A 22,303-nucleotide genomic window follows, 5' to 3' on the forward strand; every position below is an offset into this window, starting at 1 on the left:
TATTGACTTTTACATCCCTATTACCCAATATCGTAGCCCAAATATGAGGACCCTCTTTTTTGGCCTTTGAAATTCACTTTTAGAGCCCTCTAGACATGAAATAGCACCCCTATATTGGCGTTTACATCCCTATTACACAATATCGTAGCCCAAATATGAGAACTCGGGGTTTCCATATGTACCAATTCTGAGGAAGATCTGATTCTGATTATTTGTTGTCATGTTTTGCATCACTCGTGGTGGAAATCGAAATTTTGGGATTTGTGTTAAGGCCATCAAAAATGCAAGAAAAGTGGCAGAATATATATCATCATGTGATTTGGTGGCATTTAAACCGTAAATAAGACTTGTGTTGCCGCAAAAAAAAAAAAATGTAAAAACAAATGTATTATGGAAAGCAGGAAGTGAACAAATGTAACAGTTACTGATTGTAAAAGTACCAGATGGAGGGGTAGGATTTAATAAGCTTTGCTTCTTCCTACTCCTTTTGGACATGTGGAACTGGGAACTGATTATGGGATGCATGTTCAAATGAAATTAAACCATTACCAAATGTGTTCCGGTGCTAGAGGAAGTGAGTGACGGGTGAACAGGAAGTGACGTCGGAGGGTTCAGAGTTGAGTTTTAGCCTGACGTAAGCTACAGCTGCAACAGTACTGGTGTTGTGACATCATTCAAACCCGCAATAAAAGCCTGTTGCTCATGTTGTGTCTCACCCAATATTACAGTAACATTACTGACCCCTAGTGACCGCGGTAGAATACTACATATCATTCCCCCACGTTTGTCATCCGAATGCCTTATATGTGTATTGTACAATTTTATACTCGGAATTCACAACATGAACTCTAAACATGTCAGAGTAGCAACTTGATAAAAAACCACTGCCACAAGGCATGCGAGGAAGCAATACTGGAGGCGGTCCCACGGAAGTTGATTTGGAGATGTAGTTAATCTGTAATCTGTGTCGTGTTGGACATTACTTTGGTCAAGTTAGTGAAAAAAAGAAAAATACATAAATAAATGTGCTGTATTTGTAAGCGCTTGGACAAAAATAAAGCAGATATTGATATTAGATATTGTTATGGAATATTGTTATGGAATGCCGGGTGTATCCTGATACATCAATATGAAGTCATCTGTATTATTAGGAATAACGAGTAACTTCCCTGTCTGTTGAAGGCTCCCTCTGGAGGACAGAGGCTATATTTCTTAGCTATCCTTTTGAGTGTTAAGTTGCTGTGTGATGAATTAACCCATATTTTTTTTTTTTTCGATCATTGGCTCCTGTATTTATCAGGAATAACGAGTAACTTCCCTGTCAAATTTTAAAGGCTCCCTCTGGAAGAGAGAGGCTATATTTCTTAGTTATCCTTTTGAGTGTTAAGTTGCTGTGTGATGAATTAATCCATATTTTTTTTCTTTCGATCATTGGCTCCTGTATTTATTAGGAGTAACTTCTCTGTCTGTCGCTGAACCAGAGACGCCACATGTTGAAGGCTAACTCTGGTGGACATGGGCTATATTTCGTAGCTATCCTTTTGAGTGTTAAGTTGCTGTGTGATGTATTAACCCATCTATTTTTTCTTCGATCATTGGCTCCTGTATTTATTAGGAATAACGAGTAAATTCCCTATCAAATGTTGAAGGCTCCCTCTGGTGGACACAGGCTATGTTTCTTAGCTATCCTTTTGAGTGTTAAATTGCTGTGTGATGATTTAACCCATTTTTTTTTCTTCTATCATTGGATCCTGTATTTATTAGGAATAACGAGTAACTTCCCTGTCAAATGTTGAAGGCTCCCTCTGGTGGACAGAGGCTATATTTCTTAGTTATCCTTTTGAGTGTTAAGTTGCTGTGTGATGAATTAACCCATATTTTTTTTTCTTCGATCATTGGCTCCTGTAACATAAAGAGCGACCTGGTCCTCACGCACTCGTGCACGTTACATAATATGGCATTTTATGTTGCGGACCTGTGGGGCTTATTGTCCGGTACGGCTTAAATACTACAAATGATGGTGTACAGCTTGGATAACAGTGTACATTTAGCGTCCCCTCTGAATACCTCAACATACAGCCATTGACTGTAGAATGAAATCGAGAATGACCTTGTAAAACTACCGTGTCACATGACCCCGGTATCGTTGAACAGCAGTTTAGCCATCCACTTTTGTCATTTTGTGTATTTTTAAAAATATTTAAAGACAAAACCTTTGTATTATTACTAAACAGTGTCAATGTTGTAGGTTAGCACAACTCCTACACTTTAGCAACCATTTCCATGACAGCATTGAATCTGAATGGAGCACAAGATGTAGTTTAGTTGATGGTCTTGCTTACCGTCAAGCATGGTGGTGCACGAGTGCTGTCAGCACTGGGGAACTGCAGGTTCATTTTTTGGGGAAAGTTGACATGTGAAGAGCTGATTCGGAATTGCTGGTCCCTTTGGTGGTGGTAGCATCACTGGCTGCAGCTGCACGAGTGCTGCCTACACCATGGAGCTGAGGTCCATTTTCAGGCAAGATGAAATCCAACGTTCTGAAGAGCTAATGTCTTGGTAGTTGTTGCGTCAAGGGTCTGCGGCTGCACGAGTGCTGCCAGCACTGGGGAGATGCAGGTTCAATTTTTGGGGAAAGATGAATTCCGACATGTACTGTGACATTTCCTTGCCGGTGGTAGCATCCGGCTCTGTGGCTGCACAAGTGTTGCTGGCACCGATGAGCTGTGGTTCATTTTTGGGCAAGATGAATTCCAATATGTCCTGTGGTAGTGGTGTCACTCGTGCAGCCGGCATCCATGGTTCATTGTTTAGAAAGATGTACTTCAACACTTAAGGTGATGTTCTGAAGACCCGCTCTCTTGGCGGTGGTAGCATTACGGTCTGTGGCTACACGAGTGCTTCCGGGACGCAGTTAATTAAAAATGATTTCCAACATGTAATGTGACATTCTAAAGGGCCTCTCCCCTGGTGGTGGTAACGTCATGGTCTGGGGCTGCACGAGTGCTTCCAGGACACGGTTAATTTATGGTAAAAATGATTTCCAAAATGTAATGCGACATTCTAAAGGGCTTCTCCCCTGGGGGTGGTAGCGTCATGGTCTGGGGCTGCACGAGTGCTGCTGGCATTGGGGCAACATGTCCTGTGGTAGTGGCGTCACTCGTGCAGCCGGCATGTATGGTTCATTGTTGCTTCCAGGGTGCGGTTAATTTACGGTAAAAATTATTTCCAACATCTAATGTGACATTCTCCCCTGGTGGTGGTAGCGTCATGGTCTGGGGCTGCACGAGTGCTGCTGGCATCGGAGAAAGATGAATTCCAATATGTACTGTGACATTCCGAATATCTTCTCCCGTGGTGGTGGTAGCGTCACGGTCTGGGGCTGCACGAGTGCTGCTGGCATCGGGGAAAGATGAATTCCAATATGTACTGTGACATTCCGAATATTTTCTCCCTTGGTGGTGGTACCGTCACGGTCTGAGGCTGCACGAGTGCTGCTGGCATCGGGGAAAGATGAATTCCAATATGTACTGTGACATTCCGAATATCTTCTCCCTTAACGGTGGTAGCGTCATGGTCTGGGGCTGCACGAGTGCTGCTGGCATCGGGTAAAGTTGAATTCCAATATGTACTGTGACATTCCGAATATCTTCTCCCTTAACGGTGGTAGCGTCATGGTCTGGGGCTGCACGAGTGCTGCTGGCATCGGGGAAACATTCCGAATATCTTCTCCCGTGGCGGTGGTAGCGTCATGGTCTAAGGAATATCTACGTTTACTTCCTCCTGGGTGACAAAGATGTAAAGAAATGGTTGCTAAAATGTGAGGAGCGTGTACTCACTTTTGAGAGATCTGTTTTTTTTGGCAGTACCTGTTGAACGAAAACTGAGGTATCACCGTATGACCGTTTTTCCCGTAATGTCCAATCAGCAATGCATTTCCACCAATCGGCGAGATCGGAGACGTCAGGGTGAGATCACAACAACAACAAAGTAAAAGTGAAAAAAAACTGAAACCACAGAATACTGGTAAGCTACGGAATGCTGTGACATTCGGTCGCGCTTATCCGAAGGGTGGCGTCGAAAAGACCCGCGTTTGGGTGTCCACGTGGTGACGGAGGCACACACACACACACACATACAGTACATGCACACGCAAAAAAAAAATGTCATTTAAAATCCACCCGGTCAGTCCTCAAAGACCTCCAGGAAGAGCGGTGGGAATAACTCGGTCGGACACTCGACTTTCATGTGAAGGAATCGGCTGGCATGGCAGGCGCCGATCATTCGCAGGTCAGTCACCTTCATGAGCAGCTTGGGCCAGAAGTGAGCTAGCTTGTGTTTGCGGTAGTTGATGTAATGTTCAAACGCCAACAGGAACTCCTCTTGGCATCGCTCGATTTGCACCACGCTACTCAAACCCGGTCGATCTGAGAAAAAAAAAAAAAACAAGGATAAGAGAGTTGGGAAGTCTTATCTTTGCTTCCACCAAAGGAATGTTAGCTTTGGAAAACATTAAATCACATTTTGGACTTTTAGGAAAAACAATCAGACTGCACTTCCGGAATAACAAATAAAAAACAGACATATACATATATTTATACTGTTTATTCTGTATATTTTGTATTTTTCATTCTTTTTTAACAGATGTGTCTGCACCTACTTCACCAAAAAAAAATTCCTAGTCTGTGTTTGATCATACCTGGCAATAAACCCTTTTCTGATTCTGATTCTGATAACAATCGTCCATCGGCCACCGATCAAAATTGACCAATTTCCTTGGAAAAGCATGTGATGGATTTTTTTCCATCACCCTTAGCTGTTGGCCGATTTTGCTTGGGCCGATATTTGTGGCCGATACTGCTTTTTATCACATACTACAGTATTAATTGTCCCTGTACCCTAGAAACCGCCCATGAACGATACGGGAAAAGGCCGAAATGATACTGTGTCAAAGATAAAATATAGAGTTTAACCATGTCCAGTATCAGCCTCCGTAGCTGTCCACTCAGAGCGCGCTGCTCTGGTATCGTGCCCGTGAAACAACCAATCAGAGAACAGCACACGAGTGCTTAGTGCCTAGTGCTTCTCCAGTCACCAAAAAACTTGAATAATGGAACTTTAATTGTCAGACATTGATAAGATAAGACTGTTGATAAAATATTATTATTGAAATATTTTTGCAATTGTTGTGTTTACACTGTTTAGATATAATACATGTAATAAACTGAACATTTTCTGGAAACAAAATGGTATTTTGATTAAATAGTACGTGATCATAAGCTCATGATTAAATAGTACGTGATAATAAGATCATCACATGGTTTGTCTGGTATCAGGCCCAGTATCATGCCCCCGTGTGCCAGTACCAGATACTGACACTTGGGCCGACATAAAGCTGCCCCGGCAGATGCCTGACTTTAAATCATGCGGTGGAAAAATACATCGGCGAACCCACGCGCCGATCGGCCGATACCGATACCAGGAAAAAAACGCAAATATCGGCCCGATATATCGACCGGCCGATGTATCGATGGTCGATCCTTAATACATACCATTGTTTTCTGAAAGGTCATTCGGAAATAGTCTTGGATGATCGATATTGAAATTGGGAGCATAAAATTCTGATTGATTCCTCGGAATTTCATTTCATAGTTCCATACAACAATAATCCCTCAGTAAGTGTGATTCATTGGTTCGGAAACAACCACAAATTTTGTAGGATTTTTAATTTATAAATGGAATAAATGGAAAACCGATCTTCCAAATGAAATATAACACCCCTATAGTGACCTTTACCCAATGAGAATCATTTATTGATTGATGATTTATTTTGGAAAAATGTGATGAGCGAAGCCTTATTTTAATGTTCTGTGCAATATTGTACAGAAATCGAAACGTGTACGAAAATCAATGCTAAATACTATTAGCAAAAATTCCCAACAAAAAAACAATAGCCAAACAGATATTTTTAGCCAACAGCCAAAATATCGGAATAACGGATGACGGTGCCCAATAATCAACAACACGTCTATGATATTTTCCAAATACTAACTCACCAGATGAAAGCAGAATGACCGCCTGTAGAAGAGCCACCTCGGAATCATCCAAGTTAAAAGACGACAGGGATACGCCGAGGTCGAAAATCGCATCCGACACGACGCCCAGGCCTCCGTTCTTAAGCTGACCTCGCGTGACCGCCATCTCTCCGTTTAAGGTGAGGGTCTCGCTCTCCGGATCGTAGCGAACAGCGGCTCGCAGGGACATGATCTCCATGCAGCAGCCTTTCAGCAGGATGATCTGGTCTTCACATGGCAGCTGGAGAAGACAGGACAAAGACGTTAGGAATCTGAGTCGGAAAACTGAATGTCTTTGAATGAGGATGTGAGACACGTGGAACTGGAAAAAAAAAATCGAAATTTCGTCATGGAAAATGTGGAATTACAGAAACAGTTTGTTTTGAATCTGGAAAATGTGAATCATTAGAAAAATGTGGAAGTCGTCAAAATTCCACAGGAATTAGCATTAGGAAAAATGAAAAACTTAATGAATTTTTCATGTAAAACAGTGTTTTCGTTTTTTTTTGTATTGTTTGATCCGACACATTTGTAGGTTAAATAAAAGTCAAAAAAAGTAAAGATTAAAAAAAGTGTTTTTATTTTCGAAAAGTACATATAATGCAATTTTTTTAATTTTTTTGGAATGTGGAAAATTGATAACCGGAATGTTTTGATTGAGGTGAATGTTTTGGCGTTGGAACGATTTGAATCGGTTGAAAAAAAAAACATCAAAAAGAATTAGCATTACGAAAAATGCTAAACTGTAAAAAAATCATGAGCAATGTAATAACACTACAGACACAAGAGCTAATGTCTTGGTGGTTGTAGCGTCAAGGGTCTGCCCGGCTGCACGAGTGCTGCCAACACTGAAAAACTGTGGTTCATTTTCGGGAAAGATGAATTCCGACATCTACCGTGATATTTTCAAGAGCCACTCCCTTGCCGGTGGTAGCGTCCGGCTCTGCGGCTGCACAAGTGTGGCTGGCACGTGTGAGCTGTGGTTCATTTTTGGGCAACACGAATTCCAACATGTTCTGTGGTAGTGGCGTCACTCGTGCAGCCGGCATCTATGGTTCGTTGTTTAGAAAGATGTATTCCAATACGTAAGGTGATGTTCTGAAGACTCTCTTGGTAGTGGTAGTGACAAGGTCTGCGGCTACACGAGTGCTTCCGGTACCGGGGACGCCGTTCATTTACGGTAAAAATGACTTCCAACATGTAATGTGACATTCTAAAGCGCGGCTCCCTTGATGGTGGTAGCATCATGGTCTGGGGCTGCACGAGTGCTGCTGGCGTCGAGGAAAGATGAATTCCAATATGGACTGTGTTGCTGGCACCGATGAGCTGTGGTTCATTTTTGGGCAAGATGAATTCCAACATGTCCTATGGTTGTGGCGTCACTCGTGCAGCCGGCATCTATGGTTCATTGTTTAGAAAGATGTATTCCAATACATAAGGTGATGTTCTGAAGACCCGCTCTCTTGGTGGTGGTAGTGTCAAGGTCTGCGGCTACACGAGTGCTTCCGGTACCGGGGACGCCGTTCATTTACGGTAAAAATGACTTCCAACATGTAATATGACATTCTAAAGCGCCGCTCCCTTGATGGTGGTAGCATTATAGTCTGGGGCTGCACGAGTGCTGCTGGCGTTGGGGAAAGATGAATTCCAATATGGACTGTGTTGCTGGCACCGATGAGCTGTGGTTCATTTTGGGCAAGATGAATTCCAACATGTCCTGTGGTAGTGGCGTCACTCGTGCAGCCGGCATCTATGGTTCATTGTTTAAAAAGATGTATTCCAACGCGTAAGGTGATGTTCTGAAGACTCGCTCTCTTGGTGGTGGTAGTGTCAAGGTCTGCGGCTACACGAGTGCTTCCGGTACCGGGGACGCCGTTCATTTACGGTAAAAATGACTTCCAACATGTAATGTGACATACTAAAGCGCGGCTCCCTTGATGGTGGTAGCATCATGGTCTCGGGCTGCACGAGTGCTGCTGGCATCGGGGAAAGATGAATTCCAATATGGACTGTGTTGCTGGCACCGATGAGCTGTGGTTCATTTTGGGCAAGATGAATTCCAACATGTCCTGTGGTAGTGGCGTCACTCGTGCAGCCGGCATCTATGGTCCGTTGTTTAGATAGATCTATTCCAACACGTAAGGTGATGTTCTGAAGACCTGCTCTCTAGGTGGTGGTAGTGTCAAGGTCTGCGGCTACACGAGTGCTTCCGGTACCGGGGACGCCGTTCATTCACGGTAAAAATGACTTCCAACATGTAATGTGACATACTAAAGCGCGGCTCCCTTGATGGTGGTAGCATCATGGTCTCGGGCTGCACGAGTGCTGCTGGCGTTGGGGAAAGATGAATTCCAATATGGACTGTGTTGCTGGCACCGATGAGCTGTGGTTCATTTTGGGCAAGATGAATTCCAACATGTCCTGTGGTAGTGGCGTCACTCGTGCAGCCGGCATCTATGGTCCGTTGTTTAGATAGATCTATTCCAACACGTAAGGTGATGTTCTGAAGACCTGCTCTCTAGGTGGTGGTAGTGTCAAGGTCTGCGGCTACACGAGTGCTTCCGGTACCGGGGACGCCGTTCATTTACGGTAAAAATGACTTCCAACATGTAATGTGACATACTAAAGCGCGGCTCCTTTGATGGTGGTAGCATCATGGTCTCGGGCTGCACGAGTGCTGCTGGCATCGGGGAAAGATGAATTCCAATATGTACTGTGACATTCAGAATATCCACTCGCTTGGCGGTGGTAGCGTCCGACTCTCAGGCAGCACAGGTGTTGCTCGCACCGATGAGCTGTGGTTCATTTTGGGCAAGAAAAATTCCAACATGTCCTATGGTTGTGGCGTCACTCGTGCAGCCGGCATCTATGGTTAATTGTTTAGAAAGATGTATTCCAACATGTAAGGTGATGTTCTGAAGACCCGCTCTCTTGGTTGTGGTAGCATTACGGTCTGCGGCTACACGAGTGCTTCCGGGACACGGTTAATTTACGGTAAATAAGAATTAGCATTACGAAAAAATGCAAATCTGTAGAAAATCATAAGCAATGTAATAAAACTGTGTAGTTTTTACGTTAAATGTGCGGTAAAATTCAAACCAAAAATATAACATTTGGCAAATGGAAGCGCATGCAATTTTCCACGCATGTAAACAATAACGTCCTTGGACACATACCTCACAAAACATAGGTAGTTTTTTGGCAAAGTCCACCACTCTGGTTATGGCAGGGGTGATAATTTTTGTAAACTGGCTGAAAGCCTCTAAGTCCACTTTGTTTCCTTCAGAGCTATTCACCGTCGATGAGTGACCAATATTGGTAGGCTGGAAAGAAAAGAAGGAAATGTAATGTGTACGCAAATACAAACAATTATCAACTAGCATGAACACTCGTTAAACGCTAAAGGCTTGATGTTCTACTATGTAAACAATGAGGAAAATAAGTCCGTTTGATGCCAAAGAGTTCAATTTTGGCTCCGAAGTCTTGCAGGATTCATTCAGGTGTTTTCATGTCAAACGTTCAGACACCGCAGGATCTCAACCCTTTACAATAAAATGTCTCACTAATGCTGTTCTTGCCGATGGTGCTCCCAACTCCCTTGACATCATAAACCGGTTCATTCGTTATCATTGCGGGCTGCTCCCTTACCTTCCTCAAAATCATTTTTACCCTACCGTCCTTTCTCATTTCTATCTTGTTCAGGTCTACAATCTTGTCTCTGATGTCGGCTCTTTGGTCTTGCCCATGGTGGTAACAGGTGTATGTTATTATAGTTACAAAATGAGATGAAATACTTATTTTCCCCATTGTACTGTATATTAACTGATGCATTCATTCATGTCTATAGTTTAATGTACACATAGAGTATTATAGACGATGTATACCAATAAATGTATTATTATTATTATTAACACATGTACAGTGGATCCCCGCACAAAATTTCATATTTTGGTCGAATGTATTTTTTTTTTTTTTTTACTGTAACTTAATATATGATGGAAAATCGCATACCCCCCCCCCCCCCCCCCCCCCCCAGGAACAGACCGAAGCATGGTTGTAGTGCAAGCCTGATGACTTCACCAGGGGTGTCCAAACTGCATCCCAGGGGCCATTACCGGCCCACAGTGGGGTTTTTTTATTGGCCCACTGCACAACTGAAAAAATGAAATAGTAACAATAAATAATAATAATAAATTCATAATATTGTCATGTTATAGGGGAAAAAAGGTCATTTATCGAGAAAAAAATTGAAAAATTCAGAGAAAAAAAACGCCTAATTTTTAGAAGCATAAAGCTTAAATGTTAAAGAAAAAATATATATTTTCTAAAGTTGTAATATTACAAGAAGCAAGACAAAACAAAAAATACGCATAAAAAATAAAAATAAAATACAAATAAAGTTGCTCATTTTGGAAAATGAGGTTGGAAAAAGCTATAATACAACAAAAATAAAGTCAAAATATTATGGGAATAAAATCATAATACTATGAGAAAAAAAGTCATTTTACAAGAATAAAGTCATAATATTCCGAGGAAAAAACATGTCATTTTTACAAGCATAAAGTTGAAATATTAAAAAAAAAAAGGTGCTACTTTCTAAAGTCATAATATTACACAAAATACACAAAACAAAAGGAAGTTGCTAAGTTTTTTGAAGACGTAATAATATCACAAGAAAAAACATGTCACTTAACTGGAATAAAGTTGTCATATTCTGAGGAAAAAACTTTTTTTAGGAGCGCAAAGTTGACAAATTACTGAAAAAATATCAAAATATAATGATAGACAAAACAAAAAGTCCCCCAAAAAGTATAAATAAAATATTATGGGAATTAAAAAAAAGTCATAAAATTTCAAAAATAAATAAATAAATTTAGAATTATTTTGAAAATTATTATGATTTTTTATTATTATTTTGAAAAAAAATTTGAAAACAGCAAAAAATGAAAAAAAAACATTGCAAAAAACATAATTTAAAGAGAAAAAGTTGATACTAATGATAGGCTTTTTCACCAATATTACAAAGCTGAAATACATAATGTAATAATGGAAAAAAAAAACAAAGACATACATTCTTTGATTTTTCACTAAGTTGCCCTCGAAGGAAAAAGTTTGGACACCCTTGGCTTCATTAGTGGTGAGTACCTTTACATTTCATACCATAATGTTTGCTGTTTACTTTACTGTATGCATTTAGCTTGATGGCGTCCTTTGTCACGAGTCAACAACAGCAATAAAAGAGAGAAAGGGTAGGATCACTTTTATTGCAAATACTGATCAGAAATCGGGAGTTTGGAGTGAGGACGCGCGAGCTAGCATAGCCAGGCTTTAATAAAGTGTCAAAATTAGACATTACTTGCATTTATTTGCTATTCGCCGGCGAGTAACGGGGACGCCACTGTACTGTGTAAAACGAGCGCACGTGGTAAGTCATACCTTAGTTTCCTTCACCCCTGCTGCACTCTGGTCAGAAGTATAGAATAAATTACATGTTATTTCATTAAGAAGCATTGTTTCCTCGACCTGTTGGATAATCAACAGGAATTGTGAAGTTTCAATGGAGAACCTGGAGCAAGCTAACTAAAAAGAACACATGTTAAAACAAAAGACAGATAAAAGATTGTGCAAGATATAAAACAGATGAGGACAGAAGCTTAAGATGTGGACAGTAATCCCTCGCTACTTTTGCACTTCCAATTTCGCGGCTTTTAAAAATAAAAAAAAATTGATCATCAATTTTGTCATTGAACGCAGCCTATTATTCGTTTAGAAGTGTTACATATTTTTGGCCTAAATGAATAATTTTCAAGCATAAAAGTGTCCCGAAAACATAATAATTTGGGCAATTCTTGAAATAACCTCCAATTGTCACTGAATGTATATGAACAAATCAATATTTAATATTTAATGTTTTGTCCAGTGCATACTGAACACTTATGAAAATCGCTCCCATAATAAACTTGTGATATTCAACGCCTAAACTGTTCATTTTCATTGAGCTAAACTTATTATTTTTCAAGCTAATTGCATTTAAAATACTGTCAATTTTTTTGGCCCACCTTGTATGATGCATTCAAAGACATTGTGAGGTGTCGGTAAAGAAGGAATTACTGTACAGAATAACAAGAAAGTCTCCCAATGACTCTTATTATGTCTATTATATTGGGTTATATGAGTGTAGAGGTGACTATAGGGGTGTTACTTAATGTCTAGAGGGCTCTAATAATTATACTTAGAAGGTGGTTTCCTATGATCCAATGATGAAAATATTCCATTTTAATATAAGGAATTCTATGTAGAGGCTGCATGGCGGACTAGTGGTTAGCGCGCAGACCTCACAGCTAGGAGACCCGAGTTCAATTCCACCCTCGGCCATCTCTGTGTGGAGTTTCGCATGTTTACTCCGGGTACTCCGGTTTCCTCCCACATTCCAAAAACATGCTAGGTTAATTGACTCCAAATTGTATGAATGTGAGTGTGAATGGTTGTTTGTCTATATGTGACCTGTGATTGGCTGGCCACCAGTCCAGGGTGTACCCCACCTCTCGCCCAAAGACAGCTGGGATAGGCTCCAGCACCCCCCGCGACCCTTGTTAGGAAAAGCGGTAGAAAATAAATGAATGAATATTGGGTTATATGAGTGTAAAGTTGACTATAGGGGTGTTACTTAATGTCTAGAGGGCTCTAATAATTATATTTAGAAGGTGCTTTCCAATGATCCAACGATGAAAATATTCTATTTTAATATAAGGAATTCTATTTAGGGGCTGCATGGTGGTCTAGTGGTTAACACGCAGATCTCACAGCTAGGAGGCCCGGGTTAAATTCCACTCTGTGTGGAGTTTGCATGTTCTCTCCGTGCATGCGTGGGTTTTCTCCGGGTACTTCCTCTCACATTCCAAAAACATGCTAGGTTAATTAGCCACTCCAAATTGTCCATAGGTATGAATGTGAGTGTGAATGGTTGTTTGTCTATATGTGCCCTGTGATTGGCTGGCCACCAGTCCAGGGTGTACCTTTTGTTTACAAATACAAAAAAATTGAAAAATTAGCAGTAATTACTTTAAGGGAAAAAATAGGCAATTTTACAAGAATAAAATCAAAAAATTGAGAAAAAAAAATTTACTTTAAGGGAAAAAATAGGCAATTTTACAAGAATAAAATCAAAAAATTGAGAGAAAAAAAATTTACTTTAAGGGAAAAAATAGGCAATTTTACAAGAATAAAATCAAAAAATTGAGAAAAAAAAATTACTTTAAGGGAAAAAATAGGCAATTTTACAAGAATAAAATCAAAAAATTGAGAGAAAAAAAAATTACTTTAAGGGAAAAAATAGGCAATTTTACAAGAATAAAATCAAAAAATTGAGAGAAAAAAAAATTACTTTAAGGGAAAAAATAGGCAATTTTACAAGAATAAAATCAAAAAATTGAGAGAAAAAAAAATTTACTTTAAGGGAAAAAATAGGCAATTTTACAAGAATAAAATCAAAAAATTGAGAGAAAAAAAATTTACTTTAATGGAAAAAAATAGGCAATTTTAGAAAATGAATGAATGAATTCTATGTGGCAGAACTTCACTCACCACGTTCGAATTAACCGTGATAAACGAGGGATTACTGTATCACTGTTTGAACATAAGCAGGTCCACAAAACCCCTCAAGTGCTCGACAGAGAGAGAGAGAGAGAGAGAGAGAGAGAGAGAGACAGAGAGAGAGAACTGCAATTCAGACAGAAAATGATGCTTTCCACAGAGTGAAAAAGAGCTAGTCCAAAAAGCTGTGTGAATTTCTGTACGGGCAAACGAGCAAACAATGAAAAAAATAAAAAAAAATAAGAAAAGAAGCGTGAAAAAAAAGCAAGTTATTCATGTTAGTGTCTACGCTGGGCAAGAAAGAGGTGAAGAATAAAAGGTTTCATGATAAAGGAATGCTGCTGCGCTGAGAGCACACTTTTTTTTCTCTCCATCATTCAGGTAATTCTCCCCACTCTACAAGGATATAACAAAGACATATTGACAAAATTAACACAGGTAATAGTGGAACTGTCGTGGGAGGAGCATGGCGTGGGGGTGAGGGTGGGGAGGGGGGGGGTGCAGTGCAAACAAAACAGTGATAGCTGAATAATGACAACGAGAAAAAAAAAACGCATTATCTCACCAAGAATTTCCGCTTCTGCTTCCAGTGGTTTCCCTGGGCGTTTGTGGCCATATGGGCCTCGGTGACCATGTGGATCAGGTCCCACTCTTCCTGCGTGGGATCCAGTCGATCCCACACGGTTTTCTGGAGTTCTTCCTTGCGACGGCGCTCGCGGTTCTCCTCAATGAGTTTCCGCTTGGCGAGCCTCTTGCCCTCATCCAACACCACTAAGGGGGGGAACAGGGTAAGACAAAACATACAGTCATGTTACGGTAATGTTGGCTGAGACACACAAGCACCAGACTTTTTATTGTAGATTTGAATTCTCACAACAGGCACAATAATTCCGAATAAAAATCCATAACATGAGCTAATGTTGCTCACTTACTGTAAGACCCCACTCAGATATCATAGCACCGAAACACATAGGGGTGTTATTTCATGTGTAGAGGGCTTTAATGATGTAAAAAGTATATCTGGAAGGGAATGGGGGGAATTGAACTCGGGTCTCCTAGCTGTGTGGCCTGCGCACTAACCACTTTCTATGCCGCATGTCCTCCAATGAACTGCTTTGCTCAGACACAATGCAGAATGCTTCAAAACTCATATTGGTACTTCTTTGTATATTTTTAGGTACACCTTTGGAGTGTTAAGTTACTGTGTGATGAGTTTAGTGCTTTTTCCAAGCATAAACTAAATAAACTATTAGACATAGACATGTTTTTGGAATGTGGGAGGAAACCAGAGTACCCGGAGAAAACCCACGCATGCACGGGGAGAATATGCAAACTGGCCGAGGGTGGAATTGAACTCGGGTCTCCTAGTTGTGTGGCCTGCGCACTAACCACAGTTCTGCAATGAACTGCTTTGCTCAGACACAATGCAGAATGGGAAACCTCAAAACTCATATTGGTACTTCTTTGTATATTTTTAGGTACACCATCGGAGTGTTAAGTTACTGTGTGATGAGTTTAGTGTTTTTTTTCAAGCATAAACTAAATAAACTATTAGACATAGACATGTTTTTGGAATGTGCGAGGAAACCGGAGTACCTAGAGAAAACCCAGGCATGCATGGGGAGAACAGGCAAACTGAGGGTGGAATTGAACTCGGGTTTCCTAGCTGTGTGGCCTGCGCACTAACCACTTTCTATGCCGCATGTCCTCCAATGAACTGCTTTGCTCAGACACAATGCAGAATGGGAAACTTCAAAACTCATATTGGTACTTCTTTGTATATTTTTAGGTACACCTTTGGAGTGTTAAGTTACTGTGTGATGAGTTTAGTGTTTTTTCCAAGCATAAACTAAATAAACTATTAGACATAGACATGTTTTTGGAATGTGGGAGGAAACCAGAGTACCCGGAGAAAACCCACGCATGCACGGGGAGAACATGCAAACTGGGGGTGGAATTGAACTCGGGTCTCCTAGCTGTGTGGCCTGCGCACTAACCACTTTCTATGCCGCATGTCCTCCAATGAACTGCTTTGCTCAGACACAATGCAGAATGCTTCAAAACTCATATTGGTACTTCTTTGTATATTTTTAGGTACACCTTTGGAGTGTTAAGTTACTGTGTGATGAGTTTAGTGTTTTTTTTTCAAGCATAAACTAAATAAACTATTAGACATAGACATGTTTTTGGAATGTGGGAGGAAACCGGAGTACCCGGAAAAGAAAACCCACGCATGCACGGGGAGAACATGCAAACTGAGGGAGGAATTGAACTCGGGTCTCCTAGTTGTGTGGCCTGCGCACTAACCACTATCTATGCCGCATGTCCTCCAATTAAGTCCTTTGCTCAGACACAAAGCAGAATGCTTCAAAAACTCATATTGGTACTTCTTTGTATATTTTTAGGTACACCTTTGGAGTGTTAAGTTACTGTGTGATGAGTTTAGTGTTCTTTTCTAGCATAAACTAAATAAACTATGTGGGAGGAAACCGGAGAAAACCCACGCATGCACAGGGAGAACATGCAAACCCCACACAGAGATGGCCGAGGGTGGAATTGAACTCAGGTCTCCTAGCTGTGAGGCCTGCGGGCTAACCACTCGTCCACCGTGCAGCTCACTTTGCAGAAATTAACAAAAATAAAAAAAGCTCGAATGTTGGCACCCTGGAAAAAGTCACTGTATGTACTCCCTTGTAGAGTTCCACCTAGTAGTACTAGTCCCAATCCCTCCATCTTGACTGAACAACTACTTTCATCTTATATACTTGGTCTCTGCTGAATGTAGTATTAAAAGTATAGTATGCAAACGTATGCGTGATAAAACTTACAGTCTGTCGCCATTCCCACCGATATACACTTCTTGAAGCGACACTCCTGGCACTGGTTTCTGGTCACTTTGTCGATGGCACATTTCCCCTCGTACTTACAAGCGTAGGTTGGGTTGAGGTTTTTCTGAATTGTCCGCCTAAAGAATCCCTACACGGCACAGGCAGCCAATATGCTCAGAAATACCCGAAACGCATCACAAATGGGTATTTACTTTGATGAATAAATTCAGGTACTTGCTGGTTACCTTACAGCCTTCACAGGTTATACAGCGATAATGGTAGCCGGTAGCTCTGTCCCCACACACCACACATAGCTCGTCTTTGTCCAGGTAACTTGGTATGTACCCTGTGGAAGAGGGAAAAAAAATCACTCATGACTCAGTGGGTTAGGAATATCATCATTTGGATACATTGGATTTTTTTTATTTCTGTTTTTTTTCAAAACTATTTCAACTTTCTTTTTGTCATTTTTTTAAGTGTGAATTTATTCCCATAATATTTTGGCTTTAATACAAGAAATTTTGCCGTAACCTAATTTTTCTAAAAGTACAACTATTCTTGTAAAATTGTTTATTTTTTCCCTTAAAGTTAAAAACTTTTTCTCAGTATTTTGATTTCATTCTTGTAAAATTGCCTATTTTTTCCCTTAAAGTATTTTTTTTCCTCTCAATATTTTGAATTTATTCTTGTAACATTGCCTATTTTTTCCCTTAAAAGTATTTTTTCTTTCTCAATATTTTGATTTATTTCTTGTAAAAGTGAAGGGAAATTTTTTCTCTCAATATTTTGATTTTATTCTTGTAAAATTGCCTATTTTTTTCCCTTAAAGTAAATGTTTTTTCTATCAATATTTTGATTTTATTCTTGTAAAATTGCCTATTTTTTTCCCTTAAAGTAAATGTTTTTTTCTATCAATATTTTGATTTTTATTCTTGTAAAATTGCCTATTTTTTCCCTTAAAGTACATTTTTTTTCTCTCAATATTTTGATTTTATTCTTGTAAAATGACCAATTTTTTCCCTTAAAGTATTTTTTTTCTCTCAATATTTTGATTTTATTCTTGTAAACTTACCTATTTTTTCCCTTAAAGTTAATTTTTTTCTCTCAATATTTTGATTTTTATTCTTGTAAAATTGCCCATTTTTTCCATTAAAGTACACTTTTTTTCTCTCAATATTTTAATTTTATTCTTGTAAAATTGCCTATTTTTTCCCTTAAAGTAATTTTTTTCTCTCAATATTTTAATTTTATTCTTGTAAAATTGTCTATTTTTTCCATTAAAGTAAAAAAATTTTCTCTCAATATTTTGATTTTATTCTTGTAAAATTGCCTATTTTTTCCCTTAAAGTAACTTTTCTCTCAATATTTTGATTTTATTCTTGTAAAACTGCAGCTTTTATTTCTTTTATTTCCTTGCGTAATTCTCCAAATCAAGAACTGTTTAATTATACATTTATGATGTTGGTAAGATGAAAATGTTTTGATCTTTGCTTTGAGCAGTTACCATGACAACACAGACAGGGTCCCGTGCATTCAACAGAGTCAATTATCAAGTGTGAAAAGTTGTCATAAGCAAAAAAAAAAAAGCATAAAGTTGACAAATTACTGAAAAAATATGTATCAAAATATAATTAGAGACAAAACAAAAAAGGCCCCCAAAAAGTATAAATAAAATATTATGAGAATTTTTTTTTAAAAGAAGAAAAAAACTGAAAATTTTGAATTATTTTGAAAAAAAAAAAACAGCAAAAATGGAAAAAAATATTGCAAAAAACATTATTTAACGAGAAAAAAGTTGATACTAATGATGGGCTTTTTCACCTATATTACGAAGCTGAAATGCAGGCTGTTTCATGAAATACATAATGTAATAATGTAATAATAAATAATAATAATGTACCATAATAATAACCAATAAGGCTCATACATTGTGTTCCATGCTGGGATTCAGTTGAGTACGTTGGACGTTATGAATGGTGGAAGTTACAAACGGTTAAGAGTCCGATCAATATTGTTTTGTGGCGAGGCGATGATGAGCCTTCTGTCGCCAATCAATAACCATCCAATCAATAAAAGAACCCCCGCCATATGACGGCGTCAGACTTGGATTTAGTCCCAGACATCATTGATTCATTGATCGAGGAGTCGTGCCTAATTTTTCCAAAAAAAATAAATTACACAAACTATACTTCAAATCAGTATTCCAGGTATATTTCCTACCTTTCTTGTGGGATCCTTCTATCCATTGTAGGTGCGAGAGGTCGGATTTCATGTCCGGAAAATATTCCGGGTGAAAATGGAAAGGATTTAGCGGAACCTCCATGCTGCAGAAGTCCCCCTTGAAAGCAGAAGGGGCGCCGCCGTGCAAACAAGCGTAGTGCTGACCCGACGGCCAAGACTGATCCCCGCACGGCGGATGGTGCAACGGTTGGGGTTCACAGTGCCCGTACCCGAGTCCTTCACCTTGATACAGACAGTGTTCTCCGCCAGCCTGAATGCCGTAATCTCCGACCACGGCGTGAGACATCTCGTACATGTCGGCTATGCAATAATTCATCACCACAAAAAAACAGATACTAATGAATTTACTTGAAAATTAATTTAAATTAAATTAATAAAAATTAATTAAAATGAATTAAAATTAAAAATCGAATCTCCAAAAAATTTAGAAAAATATAGCGGTCTGGAAAAATGCCAACTCTGAACCCGAAGCAACAAAGAAACTAAGCTGAATGTCCACTTTTGAAGTCACAGACGACAGCAAAGCGACTGCCCACCCGCCGCCCCACGGCTGGATTGAGACGCAGAGATTTATGACGACGTAGCGAGCCCTAATCTTACACTCTTGCAAATCCTGGATGTGCCGCGGACCGCGGCGATGTCACAGATTAGGACCTCGCCCGTCGCACCTGTGGCAAATGCCCGCTAATAACGTCAAGCCAGTGGAAAGCGCGTCTAAAGAAAGCCACCTTCCAGAAAACGGCAAAGCCGTTAACAAGGATTCTGATGTAAGAAATGAGGTAAAACGTTCCTGAATTTCCGACGGAATTATTACTCTTTAAGAATAATGAACTCCAGCTGTTGGGGTGTTCAAAGTGCGGCCCCATTGCTGCTCTTTTTTTTATTAGTCCACGGCACATTCTAAAAATATTATTTAAAAAGTAAACAAAAAAACAACAGCAAATACCTGCAGTAATTTTACAAGAAAAAAAATTTGTGCAACGGGAAAAAGCAATAATTCTACAACAATTACACCATACTATTAAAAAGTAGCGTAAAGTTGAAATATTAAAGAAAAAAAAGTGGTAATATTATGAGAACCAAACAAAAAAGGTGATTGCGGAAAAAGTTATGTTGCGAAAATAAAGTCAAAACATTACGGGAATAATGTCATAATTACACAAATAACATTTACAAGAAGGATGTAATAAAATAATTGAAAATGAAAACAAAATAAATGAAAAAACAGCAGGAATGTGATTGAAATAAAATTTAGGTTTTACAGAATGAACTGGTAAACATAAAATATTATTTTTAAAAACTCATAATAGTATATGAAATAAACAGAGCAAAATAAAGTTGTAATTTTTGTAATATTAGGTTGGCAAAAAGTTCTAATATTATGGGAATAAAATAATAATAATAGTAATTATATTATTAAAAAAATGTAATAATAATAATAGTAATTATTATTACTATAGTAACAATAGTAATTATCATTATTATTTATTTACCTATTTATTTATTTTATGAAAAGAACATTTACAAAGATTAGACAGCTTTTGAAAAAAGGCTGGGATTAAATGAGTTAATTAGAAAATGGATTAATTTGAATTAAAATGGCAACAATTCGACAGCCCTAATATTTCTACATTTCAATAATTTTCCATTTTTTACACGGCAACATTTTCAATTCCAACGCCCACGTTTTCAGACGTTTCCAAACCATTCCGACATCAAAATGTTCATCTCATTTAGGACATGCAGACCATCTTTCAGGACTTTTTTTAAACTGTCACCTTTTATAGAATTCAGTATTCTGAAACCCCAAACGTCATGGTTGCTAGTACGATCCTCGGTCTGCGAATAGATTTTAATAACTTTTCAGAAAGGGACACATAGGAAAAAATCCATCTTCATGCTATATGGTGTAAAAATTAATTTATGTGATTTCAGGAATTTAATTCAGACTAGGAGATCATGACTGGGAAGGTTTTTGCATGTTTCTTTTGATAACTTTTGATAATTTTTCACATTTTAAGAGTTATTTTAATTGAGTCATACTATGTAATCTATAATTATATAATACATTATTTCCCATTTGCATTCTATTTCACTGGTTTCCAGCACTTATTGCCATTATTATGCATAATATTTACCGTATTATACGTACATCATATACTTTTTGCATTATTTTTGAGATTTGGGTCTGTCAAGAATTAACAACGTTAACAACGGTAACTCTTTATTTCATTAATTACATTTAGTTTTTTCATTTCATTTTCGTCATTTATTACATTTTTATTTTTCCTCATGATATGATGATATGACTTTCATAGATTTTTTCTTGTAATAGTTCTCGTTTTTTACTTTATTTTTATTTTGAATTTATTTATTTATTTATTGACTCTATTCTTGTAAAATTCCTGCTGATTTTCATATTTTTGCTGTGTTTTCTTGTCATATTATATTTTTATTTATTTTTATGTGCCGCAGGCAAACAAAAAAAAAACCCAAAAATAAGCAAATGGTCCCAAAAGCCGCACTTTGGACACCACTGGTCTAGGAACTAACTAATTACTGTCATCCCTCTTTAAATCCCTCACTCTATCATGGTTTTTCACAAATGAATTTATTTAAAAAAAAAAAAAATAATAATAATAATCACTGGTGGTTTTCAAGTACCTATTGTATATATGTATACATTTACATATACACATATACTTATATGACTAATAGTCAAAAACAGATGCATGCATCGGCAAATGTACATATTTTCCCCCAATTAAACATTTTTCAAGCATAAAATTAGCTAAATGAACTAAGTGAAATACAAATATAAGACATTAAGACCACCATTCTACATTGAAAACGTACAATGAAAAGGATTTTTGCTAATTTTGCTAGCCTCTACTTATATATTTCTACTTATATATTTCCATGTTAGTTCCATAGAGCAACATTGAAGGTGTGTGGTCATGTGATAACGACTGACTTTTTTTTCAACATCATCTTCAAAAAAGACCGCTAACTTAAAGCTCTAATTGCTTTGCTAGCCCAGTTGGAGAAAGAATTGATCCGTCAGACGGCTCTTATCGTCTTAGGTTTGCGAAAAACAGCAGCAGCAACATCTCCACGCCTACATGGATCATCAAGTTGGGACGACAACAACAACAACAAGTAGATGAGTCTGAGCACATGGTGAACTTGGAAAACCGGAAAACCCTGCTGTTTGTACTGATCTGAAGCCAGCATCGCTAGTCGTCTGCATGCTGGAGACAATCAATATTCTTTCTCAGATTATGATGAAGTACAGATCATTTGGGTTCCTAAGAACATTTGTTTCCTTCTGCTTGCCGCGTAAAAATATGAGCTGGAAACCTCATATTACAAATATACAACAGAAATATTTCAGTATTGGAACAAAGCAAAATTTGTTCTCAATCAGAAATCACTCCACACTCTTTATTGATCCCTGGTTCTACCATATCTTACTTATTGTGTGGAAATATGGTTTTATAGGCTAATTATGGGCTAATAACTATAAAAGCAATCCTCACTCGCTAAATGTACTGCAAAAAAGGTCAG

The 22,303-nt window shown here is 38.5% G+C and overlaps 1 protein-coding gene across 5 annotated transcripts in view; it reads right to left on the minus strand.

Moving 5' to 3' along the window:
- Nucleotides 1-1,698: 1,698 nt before the first annotated feature.
- Nucleotides 1,699-22,303, minus strand: part of thrb (thyroid hormone receptor beta) — a 58,904-nt gene continuing 38,299 nt past the window's right edge. For 3 of the 5 annotated variants that reach the window (XM_058046777.1, XM_058046778.1, XM_058046779.1), the window contains 7 exons: nucleotides 16,741-16,841; nucleotides 16,496-16,643; nucleotides 14,233-14,438; nucleotides 11,511-11,597; nucleotides 9,251-9,397; nucleotides 6,057-6,315; nucleotides 1,699-4,427 (listed from right to left, as the gene is read on the minus strand). In XM_058046777.1, coding sequence (XP_057902760.1) covers nucleotides 4,186-4,427; nucleotides 6,057-6,315; nucleotides 9,251-9,397; nucleotides 11,511-11,597; nucleotides 14,233-14,438; nucleotides 16,496-16,643; nucleotides 16,741-16,841 — 1,190 coding nt within the window. In that variant the 3' untranslated portion in view covers nucleotides 1,699-4,185. Of the gene's footprint in view, nucleotides 4,428-6,056; nucleotides 6,316-9,250; nucleotides 9,398-11,510; nucleotides 11,598-14,232; nucleotides 14,439-16,495; nucleotides 16,644-16,740; nucleotides 16,842-18,715; nucleotides 19,753-22,303 lie in introns of those variants that run through there. The other 2 variants (XM_058046775.1, XM_058046776.1) reach the window with 2 other exon arrangements.

The sequence above is a fragment of the Doryrhamphus excisus genome, chromosome 14 (assembly GCF_030265055.1).
Source record: "Doryrhamphus excisus isolate RoL2022-K1 chromosome 14, RoL_Dexc_1.0, whole genome shotgun sequence".
NCBI lineage: Eukaryota > Metazoa > Chordata > Actinopteri > Syngnathiformes > Syngnathidae > Doryrhamphus > Doryrhamphus excisus.